General features: G+C 38.1%; 1 protein-coding gene across 1 annotated transcript in view; it reads left to right on the top strand.

Moving 5' to 3' along the window:
- LOC124804616 (probable E3 ubiquitin-protein ligase HERC1) overlaps positions 1-22,896 on the top strand; it is a 790,356-nt gene that overhangs the window by 148,490 nt on the left and 618,970 nt on the right. Inside the window, exons 11-12 of the mRNA XM_047264817.1 lie at positions 9,236-9,364; positions 9,863-10,013. Of these exons, the coding sequence (XP_047120773.1) occupies positions 9,236-9,364; positions 9,863-10,013 (280 nt within the window). The remainder of the gene's footprint in view (positions 1-9,235; positions 9,365-9,862; positions 10,014-22,896) is intronic.

The raw sequence follows: 22,896 nt of genomic DNA on the forward strand, positions 1-22,896 counted from the left end.
AAGTAATTAACAGTGCTGCCACAGTTACTAAAAAAGACAAAATTAATATCCCACCTCAAACACTCAATGAGTTTTTTATTAATTCAGTGAAAGAAATAGGAGAAGCAATTATCAAACCAGACATTAGTCCATCAGAGCTACTCTCCCAAAATTGGGGTAGACAGTCACTAAATACAAGCAAGTCTCGCCTAGATTTGTACAAGTGGTCATAAAACAACTGAAATTATCTGTTAGCTTAGATATATACGGCATATCATGCAACCTGCTAAAAAAAGTGTGTGATTGCATTCTGTACCCTTTAACCCATTGCATAAACAGGTGCTTACTTGAGGGATATTTTTCTGATGAGTTAAAACTGTCTAGGATCGTCCCAGTATACAAAAAGGGAGATAAAAACTCTCCATCTAGTTACAGGCCGTTGTCAATAGTACCCGCATTCTCCAAGGTAATAGAATGCATCATGTACCAACAATTATCATCTCACTTTGAGAATCTAGGAATAATTACTGCTACACTATACGGGTTTAGGAAGAATCTGTCGACCATTGATGCAATCAACAGGGTAGTCAGCTACATCCTCAAAGTTTTTGAGAACAAAGGCTTTGCTCAGGTCTCATTCTGTGACCTAAACAAGCCCTTCGACTGTGTTGAGCATATGCCACTACTAGAGAAACTAGAATTCTACGGCATCAAAGGAAACAGTCTCAGACTATTAAAAGCTTATCTCAACAACCGTAAACAGGTAGTTTGTGTTGGTAAGGAAATTTCAAACATAGAAAATTTTAAAGTAGGTGTGCCTCAGGGATCTGTACTGGTCCCCTTCCTGTTTCTGATAATGATCAATGACCTCCCCTCGTTTATTAGATCCACCACTGTATTGTATGCAGATGATATGACTTTTCTTCATAGCAGTAACAATCTTAATGATCTTAAAACCTGTGCTGAAAATATACTCACTCATACAGCATATTGGTTCAGAGCAAATAGTTTCCTGCTAAATGAAAATAAAACTCAGCAGATAATCTTCACCCTAAGAGACAAGCCACTATCTTATGACCCTAGTTCTGTTAAATTCCTGGGAGTTTATTTAAATGAAAAGTTATCCTGGGGCCAACATGTAAACTATATTAGTAGTAAGCTATCTACAGTAATTTATTTATTAAGACAACTCAGAAATTATGTACCTGAAACATACAACAGATCATCTTATTTTGCATTTTTCCAAAGTATAATATCCTATGGCATTATCTTGTGGGGTAACTGTAGTCATATACATGACATCCTATTATTGCAGAAGAAAGCCATTAGGATAATTACAAATTCTTCACATAAGGCTCACTGCAAACCCTTATTTGCTAAACAAAAAATTATGACAGTAATAAACCTCTATATATACAATGTCTTAATCTTTACGAAGAAGAACCTACAAGATGTGAAACGTAGAGAAAATGTACATTGTTACAACACAAGAAGCATCAAACACATATACACACCTTACCACAGATTATCAAAATGATGTCACAGGGCACAAACTATTTAATAAGCTGCCACATGCTATACAGGATCTTCCTGAACATACATTCAAAGAAAGACTGCATGAATGGTTTATTGCCCACCCGTTCTATGATATCAATGAATTCTTCAATGGTAAAATGCAGTAATCCAACAGATGACCCACTGTACATTTATTGTAATATAAGCTAAAATATTTCAGTAGTCAATACCTTATCACACTGTATTATAAATTGTATCTTCATTTGACTTTGTCAATTGCTGTAATGGCCTAAAGACAATAAAATCTTTATTATTATTATTTGCAATTCAGTTTATCCGTATACAAGTTATAAGATAAGAGATGTGTTATAATTGTTGTTGCCAGTGCTTGATCTGCAACATGTTCTACATAGATAAATGTAAGAAACTTCTTCCTTCATCACCAGATTGAGCACAAACAAGAACTAGTATCCTAAAAGTACATCATTGTGTGTCGATCCTTTTATTCCAATTTCTCTAGAATCAGGGCACCTCTTAGGGCAGTTCCCTGGCTTCATCAGATAATAATTGTTTCCACAATAACCTTTAATATTTTTTTTCTGATCTCCTCATCAATTTTCCTTTTTTCCTCGTCAAAGGTACATCATTACATAAGTGCTTTGCCTTCTGGGACCTTTACACGATTTGCTTACTGCTTGGCAATGAATTTATGACATTTATTGTCTACCTTGTGATCTAAGCTCTCTTAAAGCTTTCTTCCAGTTATTAAAAGGCTTACTAACAATAGCTCAAAGTTCCCTGCATGACATTAGAACATTCAGTCCATGAGTGCCAGTGATGTTGGGGGTGGGGGATAGGAAGGTTCTTCTTCCCAGGAACTGGAAACTTGGAAATATGTGATGGAGTCCAGGGATCTTTTACTTCAGCTATTCCTCATCATTGGTTGGGGGATTACCAATGTATCTCCAGTATCATAATCCATGGACCAGGTGCAAATGTTGTCAGCACTGAGAGAGATCTTCACCCCCACCCACTCACCACAACATTCCACAGGCAGTGGCTCCAAAAGTACTTAACCACTTCCCTCTCCACTTGACATGCAGCTTATGCCTCAAGAAAAATTGGGCTGACTATAACTTAACTTTGTCACAGATATTTTTGAACCTGTAGACACTCAGCATTTTGGTTCGGCATATGTGGCACAGAAAGCATGAACCTACATCAGCATGGTTGAACATTCACACAACCCTTCTTAAGTATTACTCTTTATAAAATTGTATCACACTGTGCAGTCTCAGTGCTTATAGTTTGTTTACTACAGAAGAGAGATTTGAAACAAACCTATGCTTTCTGTTATACTTTTATACTGCATGGAGAGAAAGTTGCTTTAGAAAAATTATAAAATCTTTTTTTAGTCATTTAAAAGTGAGTTGAGATTTACACTACCAGTATATGTGCCTCTAACTATTAAAATTTCATTATCATTGAACTAACATGTTTCAAGAGTTTTAAAATGAGCAGTTCTTAACAAAGTTGCCAAAAACATGGTCAGTTATTACTATGATCATAAAAAAATAGTTATTGAACATTAGAAACAAATTGTTTTGTGGCTTAACACAGAATCAAACAAAGAATGTATTGGTACAACAAATTCTGCAATAAGCATGTTGGTTCGCTATTTCACTTGTAATTAAAGCCTAAACTTGAGTGTTTAATAATAATAATAATAATAATAATAATAATAATAATAATAATAATAATATTTATTCAACATCGAATAAGTCAGTTTATAAATTACAAACTAAAGATTTGTTTGTATTAATAAATTTTATGTGGTGTCACCACCAGACACCACACTTGCTAGGTGGTAGCCTTTAAATCAGCCGCGGTCCATTAGTATACGTCGGACCCGTGTGTCGTCACTATCAGTGATTGCAGACCGAGCGTCGCCATACGGCAGGTCTAGTCTAGAGAGACTCCCTAGCACTCACCCAGTTGTACAGCCGACTTTGCTAGCGGTGGTTCACTGCCTACCTATGCTCTCATTTGCAGAGACGATAGTTTAGCATAGCCTTCAGCTACGTCATTTGCTATGACCTAGCAAGGCGCCATATTCCGTAATTAGAATGAATTCTGAGCAGACAATATTGTGAATCATGTACCGTCAAGAGCAATGCTCATCATTAATGGATTAAAGTTAAGTATCAAGCTAATTACGTCCGCCTTCTGAATTCTAATTCCTTGTCATGTTCCAGACCTCACGTCAGTATAGTTCTTCCCTCCTCACGCCAGCCTGCGTGAGTTACAACTGGTGCATTTCGGCCTCCTCTAGTAACACAGTGTTGGCACTTCCGCCAACACAACATTTTACATTTTGATGGATTTTACATTTGGTAGTATACAATCACAATATTACAAATATTGTTTTTATCAACATTATATTAGTTGTAGGTTACTTAAAACTATGAGCTTCACATACTTATGAAGCACTTTTCATACAGATATATACTCGTCTAGGGAATAAAAAGGTTTTCAATTAGAATTCTTTTTAGCTGATCTTTTAATTTGTTAGTAGGGAGGGTTGTGAGACTTTTTGGTAGGGCATTGGCTAGCTTCAGCCCAGCATGAAGTGCAGTTTTTTCATGTAAAGCTGTTCTGTGGCTATTTTTATGGTATCTGAACTTTTGCCTTGTATCGTACTGGTGCAAGTCACAGTTGAAATTTGGATTTATTCTTTTCACAAGCAATATAACTTACAATATGTATACACCTATAATGGTAAGCACACCTAATTTTGGAAACAGATTCTGACATGATTCTCGAGGTTTGGCACCACAAATAATTCTGATAACTTTTTTCTGTAGTATTAATAATGTACTTAGGTTGGCTTTAGTTGTTGCACCCCATATTTCTACAGCATAGCTTATGTTTGATGAGAATAGGGCGTGATAAGAAGTTTTTAGTACACACATGTCCTTACAATATTTGCTAGTCATATTTATAGCAAACACATTCTTCGACAGCTTACATGCTAAGGAATCAATATGCATGTCCCATTTGAGGCTGTCCTGGATTGTAATTCCCAAGAACTTTGTCCATTTTTCCTTTTTTACAATGTAATTTCCTATGGATAATGTCATGTCAAATTCTATTTGTTTCCCTGTGTTAAATTCCATCATCGCAGTCTTTGAAGCACTTACATTTAGATGGCATTCATTAAAATACTTGACTATTTCATTAGTTACACTGTTGCACACTACCTCCAGACTCTCATAGTCTTTGTGTTTACACACTATCGATGTGTTATCTGCATACAGTGTTTTTGTACAGTTAGGAGAACAATACTGTATATCATTAACATAAATCAAGAAAAGAAGGGGTCCCAAGACAGAACCTTGAGGCACTCCATATTTGATATCAGTAATTTTAGATTTGTAAGACCCACTGTTTGTTTTAAGCAAGACAAATTGTTTTCTATTGCTCATATATGATTTTATTAGCTCATAACCAGTTCCTCTGACACCCAGGTTCCACAGCTTGTCAAGTAATATGGTGATGTTGACACAATCAAAAGCTTTTTCTAGATCAAGGAACACTCCAGTTACATACTCCTTGTTCTCTATGGCCATTATTATTTTGTCTATTAATTGTGCTATCTATTAATTGTGACTTGTTTTTCGTAAAGCCATTCTGATTTTCAAATATTAAATTGTGTTGACTCAGGAGTGTCATTAGTCTAGCATAAATAACTTCCTGAACTACCTTAGAAAATGCAGGTAAGATTGAGATGGGGCGGTAGTTTTCAATTTTAGATTTATCACCTTTCTTGTAAATCGTGGTTACTTGTGCTGTCTTTAGATTATCTGGGAAACAACCTGATGCAATTACATCATTTACTGGTGTGGCCATGGCATCAGATATGTTGTCTATGCATCTTTTCAGTGTACTGATAGACAATTCATCATAGCCTGCAGATTTTGTATTTTTTAATGACATTACTATGTTTTTGACTTCCTTGTTATTGGTTGGGGCCAAGTATATGCTTTGTTTGATTGGAATGCCCCTATATCTATGCTGAAGATTCTTAAAATGGTCATTGACAGATTTTCCAACAGAAGAAAAGTACTCATTAAAAACATTTGCAATCTGACATTGACATTTCATGATATGCCCTTTATGGTTTATAGTAAAATCACTTGTTGATCTGTCCTTACAATCCCTAAAGCTATTTATTACTTTCCAAACAGCTAAACCTGTGTTAGTAGAGTTTCTTAACATTGTGGCTACATATTTACTTTTAGTTTCTAGCAGAAGATCTTTATAGTAATCCTGGTAGTTCTTAAATTCTACCTTTAGTCTATTATTATTGTTATTATTTATCATTGTATATTGGAAAAGTCTAAGTTTCTCTCTTGCTGTTTTTACTTCATGATTTATCCTGTTATTTTTTTGTATCTTTTTGCAGTCGTTTACTGTAAAGGTCATTTTTGGACATGAGACATTGAAGCAATAATAAAAATCTGATGAAAAATCACTGAAAGTAATGCTGTTTTTTTCACCCCATTGTAAGCTTTTCAGCAAACTGTTGGGATCTTTAACATTGTCGTCATTGGTGATTCTTTTTGTCACATATTCTTTCTCTTTTCTATTGACATGAAGATTTTCAGCTTCTATCAATACCTGTACTGCGTGGTGGTCAGAAATGGCAAGCTTCAGAACTGATGCACTGCATGTAAAGTGGGACATGTTAGTTATAATGTTGTCAATGCATGATTTTACACTATTGACCTCTCTAGTGGGCTCATTTATCAGAAATGTTAAGTTAAATTGAGCTGGTATTAGCATTAGTTTTTTAGATACAGAGTCATTGGACAGCAAGTCAATGTATATATCTCCAGTTAGTATTATATTAACCCAGCCATTTTTATTGCAGTGTTTACTGTCAATGACAACAAGCAGGTCATTAAGAACATCAAAGAAACTATCTAGGCTACCAGATGGAGGTCTGTATATGCCTATAAAAATTAAGTTCTCTTTCCCCCACTTATAATTAATTGCTGCTAGTTCTATTACACCCTCAGTGCTGAAAGCACTTACATCTATTACACTATAATTACTACCACTGGCTGCAAAGATAGCTACCCCACCACCACATTTCTCTTTTCTACTGAAGGCAGAGCAAAAGATCATGGAAAGTGGCTTACATACACTAATTAGCTCGTCTGTGTACCAGTGTTCACTTATAACTAAAACATCAGGGTTATCAATTGCTGCAATGGTATCCAACTCGTTGTGCTTATTGCCAAGACTTTGAAAGTTCTGCTGAATTAATTTGAAAGTGAGTTTGGATTGTTGAATGCTTGATGGACGTGTCACCCTACCAGAACCACTTATACATTTATCCAAACTACAAATACAAAGCAAACAAAACTATTGTGATTCTGCACAATATTCCATAAATTAGTTATTACAGCTAGCAAAACCTGTAAACTATAAATTATGTTGTCTTTTGAAATGAGTTCTTGTCTTTTTATTTGGTCTTTGTTTTTCAGAAATAAAACCAAAGAGAAATTTATGACTTATCCATTTCATAGTTTTTTCAAACATGACTATTTAACAATTAAACACATACACACACACACACACACACAGTTTAAGCTCACTTGATGCATACTGGCCAAAACTGTTACTTTTAATTGTGGTAAACCTCCCTTCCCCTTATGTATGTCCATACTGTTGTAAGTAGGTGTGAAGTCATTAACTGAAAAGAATGTGAGACTTGAAAGTACTTTCTCAATCTTTTCGGAGTCACATTTGCTTTTGTAAAATTAAAGAATTAATTCAGAATGACGTAACAATGCTGGAATGTGTGGAGTTAAAAATTCAAAATATTTTCTTATTTCATTTTGATCTTGAATGAAACTTTTAGTACCTGACATCTGTTGTTCATAAATTACAGTAACATTTTTGCTCTTTGCTGCATTGGATGTAACTGAATTCTTATTTGCCTATGCAGCATAATTTATTGTTTCCATAATCATACCATGTTGCAGCTAACACATTTCTGACAATATTATGGTGAAATTTAATGTACTTCATGTTTACTCTTTCTTTTGCCCAAAAATAATCATTAATGGGGAGGAAGAGGTATGGAAAAGGCAATTTAAGATATTGAAAGCAAGGAATAGTTGCCTATGTCACGAGAAGTACAGGTATTACTGTACAAAAATAAAACTCGGTAATGGAACTGTATGTTATAGAAAGGACAAAATTTCCCCCCATAATTGTAATCCTTCATCACACGATCATGATTTCAGACTATTATGCTGTTCTCAAGTGATAGCTCAGTATGAAATGTTTCAGTGCATAGTGTTCCTTTGAAGATGACACTGTCTTAGAGTCAACCATGTTTACATATTTCCTGTGCATGGCTGACATGAGGATAGTGTCTTCTGTAAAAGGAACAATATGTGTTGATACACTTCATAGTAAGTTGTCAATTGAGAGGTTTTTGTAAGTTTCTGCCTTCTGACTGTTTGATACGACCAACCTCTTCGTCTCAGAGTAGCACTTGCAACCAACGTCTATATTTATTTGCTGGATGTATTCCAGTCTCTGTCTTCCTCTATAGTTTTTACTCCATACAGCTCCCTCTAGTATCACGGAAGTCATTCCCTGATGTCATAACAGATGGCCTATCATCTTATTCCTTCTTCTTGTCAGTGTTTTCCATATATTCCTTTCCTTTACAATTCTGTGCAGAACCACCTCATTCCTTAACTCATCAGTCCACCTAATTTTCAACATTCGTCTGTTGCTCCATGTCTCAAATGCTTTGATTCTCTCTCTACCAGTTTTCTCACAGAGTGCCATAATAGGCCAAAATCAAGCATCATGGTAAATAAACGCATTCAATAACAATCCAGGAGGGAAATGTGATTTCTAAAACATTGATGGACTCTGGATGCAAGTAAACAGAAAATAACTGGAACTGTGTGCACTGCTGTTACAGTCAGATACCTGTCCTATTACCAGAGGAAAAGAGAGGATGGGATGAGAGAGAGAGAGAGAGAGAGAGAGAGAGAGAATGTTTGAGCATCCAGTTAGCAGACCATTGATATAGTAATAATGTAGATTGAAGTATTAACCTGTGAGAAGAATGGTTTTTTGAGACATATATTAGATAGAAAAAGCAGCACAATACTGTAAAGTGTGTACTGGAGATTTTTCACTTTTGATGCAGTAAATTATTAATAGCATTTTAGAATAATGAACTGTGAGAAGTCTCATCTTAATAATGGTAAAACAGTCTTTACAGTCTATGTTCATTTTTAAAGAAATGTAATAACAAAGAAAGTCGCTAGCCTACCCATACATGCAGGCTATGTAAACAATAATGAGAACAACATTTTAGGGTTGGTAATGATCCGGATGTTAAAATGGATGCTGTTTTGATGAGCAACATAATTTGCATGCAGATTTCTAGATTTTGCAAAAACTCCATGTAGTTTTTGTACACTATGAAAGTTAAGTGATGTGTCAGCTAATCTTACCCTTACAGTGTCTTTTGTAATACTACTACTGCTACTACTAATAATAATAATAATAATAATAACAACAACAACAATACATCCATGCATTACGAATTACAGTGCTTGTGTTCAGGCAACAGTAAAACAAAATGAAAATGTACCGCTGAAGTGGTAATATATTATCAGTAGCATGTTAACTCTGTTTACAGAGAGAAGCACTTGTTTGTGAGCCTTAACTTGCGCCTTTTGTGTGCTCACTTGTCTTTGGCTCTTACTGGTGGCTTGGGCAGTGCTGTGCTGGGAAGACAAGCTAAAGCACTACGACAGTTCCTTTTCAGGTATTTATTTGGATTTGCAAGGAACACTTATTTGATCTTAAGTAACTATTTCTTTATTTTGGTTGCAATTACTGTGATTGTGAATTGAGATAGAAGCCCATTCACCACACTGTAAATGAATTGCTTTGAATGATAAATGTATCTTTTGTATGCACATTGTTAAACTTTTAAAAGTGTTATAAGAATGGAGAGTACTGTTCAGGGCATGGTACTGAAAGTAAAAATTCCACAAAGTTTAATTTGTGAGTATATTATTCAAAGAAAGCACATCATAATTTATGTAAAAGAACCTTTAGAACTACTGATTTTCTTCTAGTTCTAGTGCAGTAGAAAAAGAATGGAATCTTGAAAGCTAATGAGCTTATTGGGTCATTAAGTACACCTATGAAGGACTCTTAAATTTGCATCAGAGTGGTTAACTTTATATTTTGTGTATTGTTTCAATCCTTCCATTTTCACTATCATAAAATAATCAGTATGTCATATCTGCTGTTACAGGTTGGTTGACTTGTCAACCCCACCGTGTGTGGAGAAAATTATTAATGAAACACTTGCAATTGGTGCTCCAATGTTGCTTCCACCACTCAAAGAACGCATGGAACTCTTACATTCTCTACTACCTCAAGGGCTAAACCTTTCTAAAGGACAGGTAACAACTAGGAAATACTTGTTATTGTAGTTTTTGTCTGGTGTTATTTCCCTCAATGGTAACGGTACACAAATCACACATTGCTTTTGAAATATACAGCTTACCATTAAAATTACAACACTCTGAAGATGGCATGCAACAAACATCAAATCGGCATGAAGTGTACTACGTGCTTGGATATGCAAATGATTAGCATTCTCTCACAACCCCACAAATTAGGTAGGAGCAATTTCATCTGCACTTTGTAGACAAGGAAAGATTATCCAGTGGGTTTCTCATTCAGATATAGCATTTGATTCTTCATTGTTTTTGAGAAAGTAGTGTTATGAAACGTGACGGCTAACGGGGCTCTGGTGAAGCTGCGATAGGCCTAGCAAGCCAGTAGTGGATAAATCAACTGCTTTCAAAAAGGGAACATGCCTCGGATCACGGAACGGATTTAAAGGAAACTTACCAAGCAATGGAAAAGGATTACGAGATGGTTTACGGCTGGGCACCTTAAACGTAAGGACTCTAACTGGGAAGTTAGAAGAAATTGTAGAAATGATGGAAAGGAGGAAATTGGACATCTTGGGACTTGCTGAGACTAGGTGGAGAGGAGTTGGTGAAAAACCACTAAGTAAAGGATGTAAACTGTACTGGATAGGGAATGAGAGGGGAAGAAATGGAGTGGCAATAGTGGTCAGAGAGGGTCTGCAGGAGGAGGTGGAAGGTATCAATGATCGAATGATAAAAGCCAGAGTACGGGTGAAAGGAAAAAGCATTGAAATCATCCAAGCATATGCCCCACAGGTGGGGTGTACAAAAAAGGAGAAGGAGGAATTTGAAGATGACATGCAAAAGCAGCTAAATGGAGGAAATCAGATTATAATAGGGGACCTCAATGCACATGTTGGCACAGACAGGAAAGGATTCGAGGAGATAATGGGACCAGAGGGCTGGGGGAACCGAAATAGAGAAGGAAAATTGTTGCTGGAATTCTGTAAGAGGAATGGGCTGGCGATCGCAAATTCGTGGTACAAGAAGAGGAGTAGTCACAAAATAACTTGGTACAGTGGGGACTGGTCCCAAACTTCAGTAGTAGACTATGTACTAGTGGATAGGCAGATGATGAGCAGCCTCACAGATGTTAAGGTCATACCATCTGAGGCCTTAGACAGCGACCATCGGCTGTTGGTAGCCACCCTAAGAGAGAAAAAAGATAGGAGGGCAACAGATATACAGGAGAAAAGGTTGAAGACATGGATGCTGAAAGAGGATGAACGGAGGACCCAGTACCAGACACTGATCAGGAAGAAGCTGCCAAAGGAAGATCAGAGAACAGTGGAAGAAGAATGGGGCGATTTTAAGAGGGCTCTAGTTGAGGCAGCTGAGACTGTGTGCGGAAGAACTAGCACAAAGAGGAGAAGTAGGGAAACCCCATGGTGGAACAACATATGTAAAGAGGCAGTACTTCGAAAGAACAAAGCCTTCAGAGAATGGTTCCAGACCCGAACAGAGGAAGCTAGGGTAAAATATAAGGAAAGCAAGAAAGCGGCACAGACCATAGTAAGGGCGGAGAAGAAGAAGTGGATGGAAAAATGGACAAGAATGTTAGAAGAGGACAGTGAAGGGAACAAAAAAGTACTTTACACCATGGTAAGAAATAAGAGGAATGACAGAAGCGAGTGCCTGAGGATCATGGATAATAATGGAAGAGTTGTGGAGGAAATGCATGAGCTCAAAAAGATTTGGAAGGAGTACTTTGAAGATCTGTTGAATGCTGCCAAGCAGGTAACTAACAGCGATGGAGAGCCTAAGGCAGCAGACGATTATAATAGTGGGGAAATTGATGATCTAACTTGGAATGAAGTGGAAGAAGCCATAAAGAGGATGAAAGGGGGCAAGGCACCAGGTTGGGACGAAGTAACAGTGGATATGATACGAGCAGCAGGAGAAGTAGGAACCCAGTGGCTATACAGAGTGCTGAGGGTGGCGTGGAAGGAGAACAGAATTCCTGAGGATTGGAAGAAAGGAATTATAGTCCCGATCTTCAAGAAAGGGGATAAAAGGAGATGTGAGAACTACAGAGGAATCACCCTGCTATGCCACTGTGGAAAAATCTATGAAAAGATGCTGGAGAAGAGAATAAGAAGCAGTATTGAAAGTAGACTGCAAGAGGAGCAGTACGGTTTCAGACCGGGAAGATCAACAACGGACCTCATATTTGCGGTAAGGCAACTGCAGGAAAGGCACTATGAGTACGGGAAGGACTTAATCATGGCCTTTTTGGATATTGAGAAGGCGTATGACAGTATCTGTAGGGACAAGCTCTGGGATGTGCTGAACGCAAAAGGGATAGATGAAGAGATTACACGAAAAGTCAGAAAAATGTATGAGGGAAGTGAGAGTTGTGTGAAAGTGGGGAGGGAACGTACTGCATGGTTCAAGCTGGAAAATGGGCTGCGACAGGGAAGTGCACTTTCGCCTTTATTGTTTATTATTGTTATGGATGAAATCCTACAGCAAGTATCAGATGCAATTGGAGATCATAAAATGAAAGCAGTGCTTTTTGCCGATGACCTGATGTTATGGGGAAATTGCGTGAAGGAGGTGCAAGAGCAGTTAGATGCATGGGAGGCAACGGCAGCACAATATGGAATGCATTTCTCTGCAAAGAAAAGTGAAATAATCGTCACAACAAGGAAGAAGAATAGGCCAAATGTGGATATAACTTGTGGAGGGGAAAAACTACAAGTGGTAGAGAACTTCAAGTACCTGGGAAGCGTGATTGAAAGTAAGGGGGGAAACGCAATGGAAATAAATGAAAGATGCAGAAAAGCAGGGCAGTTCTACAAATGCATTAGGGGGCTTATTTGGAGCAAGGAGGTGCCACAGAAATCCAAGGGAATTATATACCGAACCTACTTTGTCCCCATATTGACATACGGAAGTGAGACATGGGTAATGCACAAAAGCGACAAAAGTAGAATACAGGCTAGTGAAATGAAGTTCCAGAGGAGCAGGTTGGGTGTAACAAGACGAGACAGATTGCGAAATTTGTATGTGAGGGAAAGACTAAAGGAGGAACCAGTACAGGACAGGATAGAAAAATCAAGACTGCAGTGGTATGGACACATGAAGAGAATGGATGAGGGAAGAATTCCAAAGAGGATGTTTGATCTGCAACTGGAGGGGAAGAGGCCCAGAGGAAGACCAAGAGATAGATGGGTGAAGGGAGTGAAGGAATGTGTGATGAGAAGAGGAGAGAACTGGACGAAGGTGGAAGAGGGGGAATGGTGGAAAGACAGAACACGGTGGAGAGGCTTGTGTTCCCGACAGACCCAGCCAGTGGCTGGAAACTGTCCAAGATGATGATGATGATGATGATGATGATGAGTGTTATGTCTTGTGTGGAAAGGAGAAAAATCTACCAGCACGTGTCAGACTTTGACAGTGGTAGGATCATGGCCTTTCGAGATTGCAATTCATCGTTCCACAATATTTCTACTCACATTGGTTGAACTTCCATGACTGTCATGCAAATATAGAATAGAATTCCATCTTGGATTTTCCATTGTTTGAATGTAGAATAGATGAGTTGAAGAGGGCTACACTCAGTGCATAACCTTAACTGCTCCATACTGAGTTTATCTGCAGCAAGACAAGTATCTGTATGATCAGGGTAATGACAGGAAGAGCACCAGGGACTATTAGCATGATGACCTATGTTATGGCTTTCTTGACACAGCAGCAGAGAAAGATACACTGACATTATTTTATTTATCTATTTCATTTTGGAACATTTTGCGTGTTATTGATGTCCATAGTATATTCAAATTGAATTATGCATAATGGTATATATAATAATAAAGAATATAGTTAAGTCATGTAGATTTGCATACAAACATACAATGAGAACAAGTTAAAACTTTAGACCTTTCTTAGCTAAGTCAAAAAATTTCTCTATGGCATAGAAGGCCTCCTTTGTAAGCCAGTTTTGTACAACATTTCTAAAGATTTTTTACGGGGTAGTGTGTGCTTCTGGCAGCAGTGCATTAAACAGTTTTATTTCAAGATATGTATAGTTTTTGTAAGTCTTGCTTAGTCTTGTAAAGGGTTGGTCAGTCTTTTCTTTGTGACGTGTATTGTGACAATGGAATGTTTGCCTTAATGTGGAGCTCTCATGGTTTTCTTTCGTGGAGACTAGACAACTAAGTATAAATAGTGATGCGACTGTCATTACACCCAGTTTCTTGAAAAGTGGCCTACAAGATACATTGTTCTTGAAATACTTGCTACACATCTGATAGTCTTTTTCGGCCACATAAAAACTCATTTTGTCCCAATGCAGATGCCCCAGAGCAGTATGCAGTATGTTATGTGGCTAATAAAAAAATTTATAATAGTAGCTGAGCATCTTGTTTTCACACAAGCTCTAAGTTTATGTTACAGATATATGACTGTTGATAATTAAGTGTAGTTAGAACCTGTGTGGAGGTTCCAACCTAATTTGTAATCCAAGGGTACACCAAGAAACTTAACCGACATACAATCACTGTTGGTATTGCTAATACTAAAAATAACATTTTTGGTTTTATTTTGATTCACTGTTAATTCATTGTATTTAAACCATTTACTAGAAATTCTCAGGATAGCTTTGCTTTGTTCCTTTAGATCCCCTGTGTCATTTACAGTTGCAAAAAAGGTGATATCATCAGCATACAGAACAGATTTACATGGCTTGATACTAGGCAGTTCATTAACATAGATTCTAAAAAATAAGGGTCCCGGTACAAAATGTTGAGGCATGGCTCTTGAAACATCTAGAAATCCAGTACTCATACCCAACACTAACAATGGACACAAGCATGTCACCACATTGTATTTTGAGATGAGTTATAGTTACGTGCACAGCTTCACAGTGGACATATCCATGTGTGGAGGGTCAGAGGAGAATGAACATTGCCAGATGGCATCCAGCATCATCGTACATGTTGAGCACTTGATGTGAGCAGAAGGGGTGCAGTTACGTACACAACTTAATCACTTTTAGTTTGATTAGCCGATAATTTGGACAGTGGGCACTACATTCCTGACATGTGGCTGTGCCCCAGCCGATAATTTTGACAGTGGGCACTACATTCCTGACATGTGGCTGTGCCCTATCTTCAAGGTCTCTGTGATATCTTCTTGCAAAGCCACATGTTACCCATGATGTCGTGACCTCTTTCTTTACAGGGGTATTAGGTTATTGCACTGGTCTACATGTTCTCCAGATCTCTCATCCAGTGTAAACGTGGTTACAAGCTGCCGATAAACTGGCATGCCACCACTCGCCAGCCACAAGGACTGATTAACTCTGGCAAAGAGCTGAAGCAAATGTGGAAGGATTTAACCTATGTCTGTCATCGGAGTTCAGTTTGACTCAATGCCCAGTCACGTTAGAGTCCTTGTTGGTGCCAGAGGTGATAGCTCTATGTGGTAAATTTTGCCCCTTGAACAACTGAAGAAAGTGGAAAGTGTCAAGTACTTGGGGAGTGTGATATAGGAAAATGGAAGTAATGAGAAAGAGGTCAGTGAATGTGGCAGACAGGCAGAAACATTCATGAGGAGTGTTAGGAATCTGGTTCGGAACAAAGACTTCCCACAAAAATCCTTTCCCTGCCTGCCTAACCTAAAATGGGCTATAGAACATAGAGTATTCATATTACCACACTGGTCAATTAACAATATTAAAGAACATGGAATCCTACATCCTATGGCATATGTAATGCATTTTTGAGAAAAAAAGTGGACAATGTATGTTCTTTTCCTGTACTCTTCATATATTAATGACTTACCACACTATATTCTTGAAAATGCAAACCTAGTTCCTTTTGCTGTTGATACAAGTATAGTAATCACACCCAACAAGCAAGAATTAGCTGAGCAAATTGTAAATAATGTCCTTCAGAAAATTATTAGATAATATTCCGCAAATGGACTTTCACTAAATTTTGAGAAAACACAGTATATACAATTCTGTACAGTAAATGGCATAACATCATTGATAAATATAGGCTTCGAACAGCAGTCTGTTGCTACGGCAGAATGTTCAATATTTCTGATGTGTACATTGATGGGAAATTGAACTGGAAGAAACACACTGATGATCTGCCGAAACAGTTAGGTTCAGCTACTTATGCCATTAGGGTTATTGCAAATTTTGGCAATAAACATATCAGAAAATTAGTCTACTATGCCTATTTTCATTCACTGTTTTCATATGGCATCATATTTTGGGGTAATTCATCATTAAGAGAAAAAGTATTCATTGCATAAAAGCATATAATCAGGATCACCTTGCAGACATTTATTTAAGGAACTTGGCATATTCACAGCACTTTCACAATACATATATTCACTTATGAAATTTGTTATTAATGACCCGTCCCAATTTAAAAATAATAGTGAAGTACATAGCTACAGCACTAGAAGAAAGGATGATCTTCACTATTATGGGTTAAATCTCACTTTGGCATGGAAAGGAGTGAATTATGCTGCCAAAAAAAATCTTTGTTTTTTGCCAAATAGCATTAAAAATCTGACAGAGTGCCAACCAACATTTAAAAACAAATTAAAAGAATTTCTGAATGACAGCTCCTTCTGCTCAGTTGATGAGCTTTAAGATATGAAGTAGTAACTGAAAATACATATATATAATCTGTGTGTGCGTGTGGAATGAAAACTGAGGTTAAACTGACACATTCCAAATCATTACAAAATGTCATATTGATAATCTGTGGAACAAGTATTAATGCAATGTAATGTTACTTCTGACCAATGAAACAAAAATTGATGAACTCTAGTTCCCCCAAAAGTATTGACGAGTGGTATCAAACAGTTAAAAAGGACTGCAAACATAAGTGATAAAATTGAGTATCTCTCTGATGTCCCACATTGCTGATTTGCACAGCCACTCAAAATGACTTTAGATACATGCCCGGTAGTTGCCTTTACATTTCCCTGACCCTTGCTTGATGGCTTTGGTTTCTCGGATATAATCATCACAGAATATGATGTTCCCACATATGAGAATTGTTATAAGTTACCTTTATAGTAAATATCAGTTGCTGCTTCTGCTATTGCCATTGTCATCAGTTTGAAGAGTGATTTGATCCATGACTTCAAGTTAGTGTTTTCCAAGGATTTTCGTACATGCATAAGTACTGTGCCATACATCCATTTGGACCTGCATACTTTGTTCAAGCTTTGATCACCCATTACAATTTTTATCCCCACACTTTGTTCCATTACTGAAGTAAACATTCCTTTATGCCACAGCTTGTACCCTCTCAGTCTATTCCTTTTCTTTTTATTCATGCTGTGCCCTTTGATTCAGTACCTCTTCGTTAGTTAGTGGTTCTACCCATCTAATCTTCAGCATTCTTCTGTAGATTCTATTTTCTTCTTGTCTCTACTGCATAATGTCCAGACTTCACTTTGGTAAAAGCTACACTCAGACAAATACCTTCATAAAAAGAGTACAGAACACTTAAATTTTTATCAGATGTTAACATATTTCCTCTTTCCAGGATGGCTTTGTTTGCTATTGCTAGCCCACATTTTATATCCTCTTTACTTTTTACCTCCATTAGTTATCTTGGTGCCCATGTACTGAAACTCACCTAATACTTTTGCATCTCATTTGATAATCTAAACCCCTTAGCATTAGCTGAGTGAATTGATTACCCCTAATTACCAAAGTTTGGCTTTATTCCTGTTCATCTTATGCCTTATTTTAAGATACTGTCCTTTAGTATCCGACAGAAATACAGATTCCCCTCCCTATGGAGGAAAGGTCAGAGATATTTGGGCTCCATAGAGTGGCTGGAGCTTGCTCCTTCCGAGGGTGCTACCTGAACTGAGCCTGTCCATTGATGTGAGAGTCCCTGTAAATACCAAAGACCTGGCTTTGTGGGGCAGTTCTTGTTATTTCTGAAATCTTTATATGCACCATTGATAGTAGAATGATTGACCTTATCCATGTTTACTTTTTTCGATTCAGATTGCATCCTAGATTTTTCTCAAATGCTTATGACATCTGTCACACCCTGGGCTTTGCTTCTGGCCAGCTGCTCACTTTGAGAACTCTGCTGTCATCAACCACAGAAACTGCCTGTTTCTTCTACTGCCACTGTGACTGATGAAAAACTGTGTTCTGCCTATGCAGAACAGGATGGAAAACCATCCATTCTGATCACTGGTCTTCCAGTTCCTTTTCTGTCTCTGATAATGTTGCTGGCAAACCTTACAATTGAAGTTTCTTTTTCCTCAGCTTCAATTCCCTTTCCTGATTACTCCTCCATTTCATTTACTGATGTGTCAATGTACAGGTTGAAAATGGGAGATAGGCTACAATCCTGTCTTACTCCCTTCTCAATTATGCCTCCCTTTAATTTTCGTTGTCTCTTACAAGTGCAGTCTGATTTCTGTACAAGTTGTAGCTTACGTTTCACTCACTAAATTTTACTTCTGATAACTTCATACTTCAAAAAAGTATTCAAGTCAACAACTTCAAAGTCTTTTTGTAAATCCACAAAAATTTTAAATATAAGTTTCCCTTTTTTCAGCACTGCTCTGCCAAGTTATTCTCACAAGCTCCTATCTTCTGGCTCATCTTCACCCTTATCCTTCATATTGCCTTCAAGTTTATTTCCATCTATATATTCCATGTGCGTTTCAGCTTTTCCCATCTTTGCTTAGTACTGTTTTGCCATCTGAGCTCTTGGTGTTCATACACGTTTCTCTTTTCTCCTAAGGCAGCTTTAATTTTCCTGTAAGTGGTATCTACTATTCCTATATTCATATATGATTCTATAGCTTTGCGTTCCTTTACTACCCGTCCCTGATTCATCACTTTGCCGTTCATGTCAATCTTATTTTTTTAATATCCCATTTTTGCTTTTAATATTTGCTGCATTTTTATATTTTCTTCTTTGGTCAGTCAAAGTTAATATCTCCTGTGTTATTCCCCACCTCATCTCTTAAAGCCATCCATTCATCTTATATTGCGTCAGTGTCCCCTGTTTCTGTTACAGGACCAAATTCAGGTAGAATGTGTTGGTGTAAAAGTTGATGTGCATAGTGTTTGGGGACAGGAAGGGTGTTCTTCTCATTGAATTCCTACCCGCAGGTGAAACTGACTCTGATCATTACTCTCACTGCAAGAATTACAACTCACCATTCACTACAAGAATTACTGGATGCTTTACAGTTATTTTATTGATCCACTATAATGCATGGTCATATCACATCTACATCCACACTATGCAAATGTTAAGTGTGTATAATTTTAAAGACATCGGACACCTAGATTAGCTGGTTTGTTGAGAGGTAAACTTACTCCCAAGTTACATGCATTGGTAGTTACTCTCAACCGTGTAGCCTATGATACATGCCTTATCTACTCCTTTCACACTAACACAAAATTGTGTTTAGGTTATAAATGAGAGAATATACTTGAATGGCACACTAGATTTTGTTCGATTATTGATTGTAAATCACTTTAACACGGATTCAAGTTGCACTTGCACTACACTTGCATATACTCATCATTCACAATATAAAATGATTTAATTGGATAGATAAAAGATCTACTCAAAGGGGCAGCAGAACACACATATACAAGACTGTTGTGATTAGCAACCTTTCGGAGCCAGTGGCTCCTTCTTCAGGCAGAAAGGTTGAAGGGGAAGGAAGAAGGGTGAAGGAAAAGGACTGGAGAGGTCTAAAAAAAGGGGTAGGTTTTGAGAAAGTCACCCAGAACCGCAGGTCAGGGGAGACCTACCATACAGGATGAGAAGGAAAGACCGATTGTTGGGGACTGCATTAGGTGAGATTTGAAAACTGAGAGCTTAAAGGTGGAAGACAGGGTAATATGCAAACAGAGATTACTACTAAAACATTATGCACGAGTTAATAAGAGTGAGAAGCTAAGTGCATTGTACATAAAAGAGGTGGGGGGGGGGGGGGGGGGGGGGAGGGGCAGTGAAAAATAGATGGAAAAGAGAATAATAGATGTATAAAACTAAAACTGAGTGAAACAAAGAGTGGTTACAGTGAAGGAAAGCTGAGACTGAAGAAATTAATGTAAATTAAGGCCAGCCGGGCGGTGAGTAGCAAGGACATGTTGTAGTGCAAGTTCCCACTTGCAGAGTTCTGAGAAACTGATGTCTGGGGAAAGAATCCAGATGGCAGAGCATACTCTACAACATGACATTCGTGACCTCGGCACCTGTTTCATCACGTGCACCATCTGGATTCTTCCCCCTGACATCAGATTCTCAGAACTCTGCAGGTGGGAACTAGCACTACAACATGTCCTTGGTTCTCGCCACCCATCTGACCTTAGTGTACATTAACTCCTTGTGTCTCAGTTTTTCTTCACTGTAACTACTCTTTGCTTCACTCCGTTTGAGTTTTCTACGTCTTTCATTGTCTTTCCCATCTATTTTTCATGTCTGTTATGTACAATGCACTTAGCTTCTCACTCTTATTAACTCATGCATGATGTTTTAGTAGTAATCTCTGTCTTGCATATTGCCCAGTCTTCCACCTTTAAGCTCTTAGGTTTTCAAATCGTGTCCTATGCAGTCCCCAACAATCAGTCTTTCTTTCTCATCACATACGGTAAGTCTCCCCTGACCTGTGGTTCTTGGCGACCTTCCCAAAATCTAACCCTTTTTCTAGTCCTCTCCAGTCCTTTTCCTTTGCGCTTCTTCCTTCCCCTTCAACTCTTGTGCCTGAAGGAGCCACTGGCTCCGAAAACTTGCCAGTCACAACAGTCTTTTATTTGTGTGTTCTGCTACCCCTTGGTGAGTAGATTTTTTTATCTCTCCAGTTAAATAACTTTATTAATAATTGAGATGCTGAGTCGCGATAGGCACAACAAAAAGATTCACACAATTATAGTTTTTGGCCATTAAGGCCTTTGTCAGCAGTAGACACACACACACACACACACACACACACACACACACACACACACACACACACACACACACATACACACATGCGCAAATGCAAACGCAACTTGCAGACGTGTATGCAGGTTTGCTTGAGTGTGTGTGTGCATGTGTGTATATGTGTCTACTGCTGACAAAGGCCTTAATGGCCGAAAACTATAATTGTGTGAATCATCTCTTCCCCCCCCCCCCCTTCCCCCCCTCTATCGGTACTCAACAGCTCCGCTGTATGGTGTGTAGCAACATTCCTTCTCTGGTACTGTTACATTCCATCCTGGATTTTCCATTGCTTGATTTATTAATAATTGATTGTTTTCAATGATATAAAATGAGTTAGCCATTGTCATTCTTTTTCTGTATGTTTGCCTTTTCAACATTAAATGTTTGATAATGGACAAATAAATATTTTTAACACAACTCTCGCAATCATGCTCTCATATATAATCATAATCATGTCCTGCCCATATGATGGCTCTGGGTATAGCTTGAGGATGACTGACTCACTGCCTCCCACCAACCAATCTCTAGGTGCCTATTCACATCTTCCAAAAATATGGGGATTCTCCCTCAGTGATAATGATGTGCCATATGAAAGAAGCACACTATGCTGCAGCAAAGAAGCATAAGTAACAGATTCAATTTTTCAAATGCCAGATCGACATCTGTACTCTTACAGTGGTAGAGGGTACTTCTCATTGTACTGCATATTAGGGTTTTTTCCCCCATTCCATATGGGACAAAGGAAGAATGACTGCTTAAATGCCTCTGTGCAGGTTGTAATTAGTCTAATCTTGTCTTTACAGTCATTCAGACTTTATAATTAGTCTTTTGTGGGTTAGTTGATATCTGTATTCAGTCATCTGCCTGATTTGGTTTTTCACTGTTTACATAATGTTTTCATGTGAGACAACCTAAAATGTGACTATTTATGCTGTCCTCCTTTGTATACGTGCACTATCCCTTGTTAGTACTATTTGATACAGGCCCCCACATGTTTTGAATAGTATTTTACAGTATGCGATTGCAAGCTTTCTCAGCATATTCCAGTGATAAAATGTTTTTGGGTGATCAGCCGAGCAGTTGTGTCATCTTGTCACAGTATTTCAATAAGTTCCGTAACTGTTATCTTCAGGCGAAGTGTTGGGATGCTATGTTCTGCATGTAAATATAGCAGCTGGAGTGTTGATCTCTTCTGTGGGTGGGCCAATCTTGCGCTTCTGGAAGAGGGTGCTGTGTCAGTGGATTGAGAATGCAGTGCAGCTGGTGGAGGAGGAACACAGTGCAGTCTTGTTGAGGGCATTGATTTCCAATGTGTGTCCATTCTGTACGCAGGTGCCACCACCTTCAGAAAGGAGCAGTCCTGTCATATTTTCATAATTGTGGAATCACACACTGTGCTGAATTGAAATCTGCTATCTCATTTATAGGTTGTTGTGCAGATGTACTTCTACTGCCTCCGTAACAATCAAGTCCCAGAAGCCATTGGTGTTGCGTAGTTTCATCATTTGTTCAAAATCTGAGGTGTGTTCCTCATTGATGCTATACTCTGCCATCGTGGACTTGGCTGTCTGCCTATTCAAACATTTCTGACATGTTCCATATGGCACTGCGAAATGCTTCTCTGTGTCTGTCTGATGCACTACACCCCACATTTGCTCTCAATACTGTAGTTGGCTGCCCTGCGTACGGCAGGAGTACACGTTTGGCCTCTTCTTCTGGTTTGTCATTCCCTCTCCTACCTTCGTTTAAGGCACTTCTTATTTGCATCTCATTGTAACCATTCTGCAGATGTTGTAAAACATTTGGAAAGCTCTTCCTTAAAAGAGGATGGCACTTGTCTGCCCTGGGACATGAGATTGGTCATAATTGAGTCTTCTTCACTGCTCTTTCTGTGT

The sequence above is a fragment of the Schistocerca piceifrons genome, chromosome 7 (genome assembly GCF_021461385.2).
Source record: "Schistocerca piceifrons isolate TAMUIC-IGC-003096 chromosome 7, iqSchPice1.1, whole genome shotgun sequence".
In the NCBI taxonomy this organism is placed as follows: Eukaryota; Metazoa; Arthropoda; class Insecta; order Orthoptera; family Acrididae; genus Schistocerca; species Schistocerca piceifrons.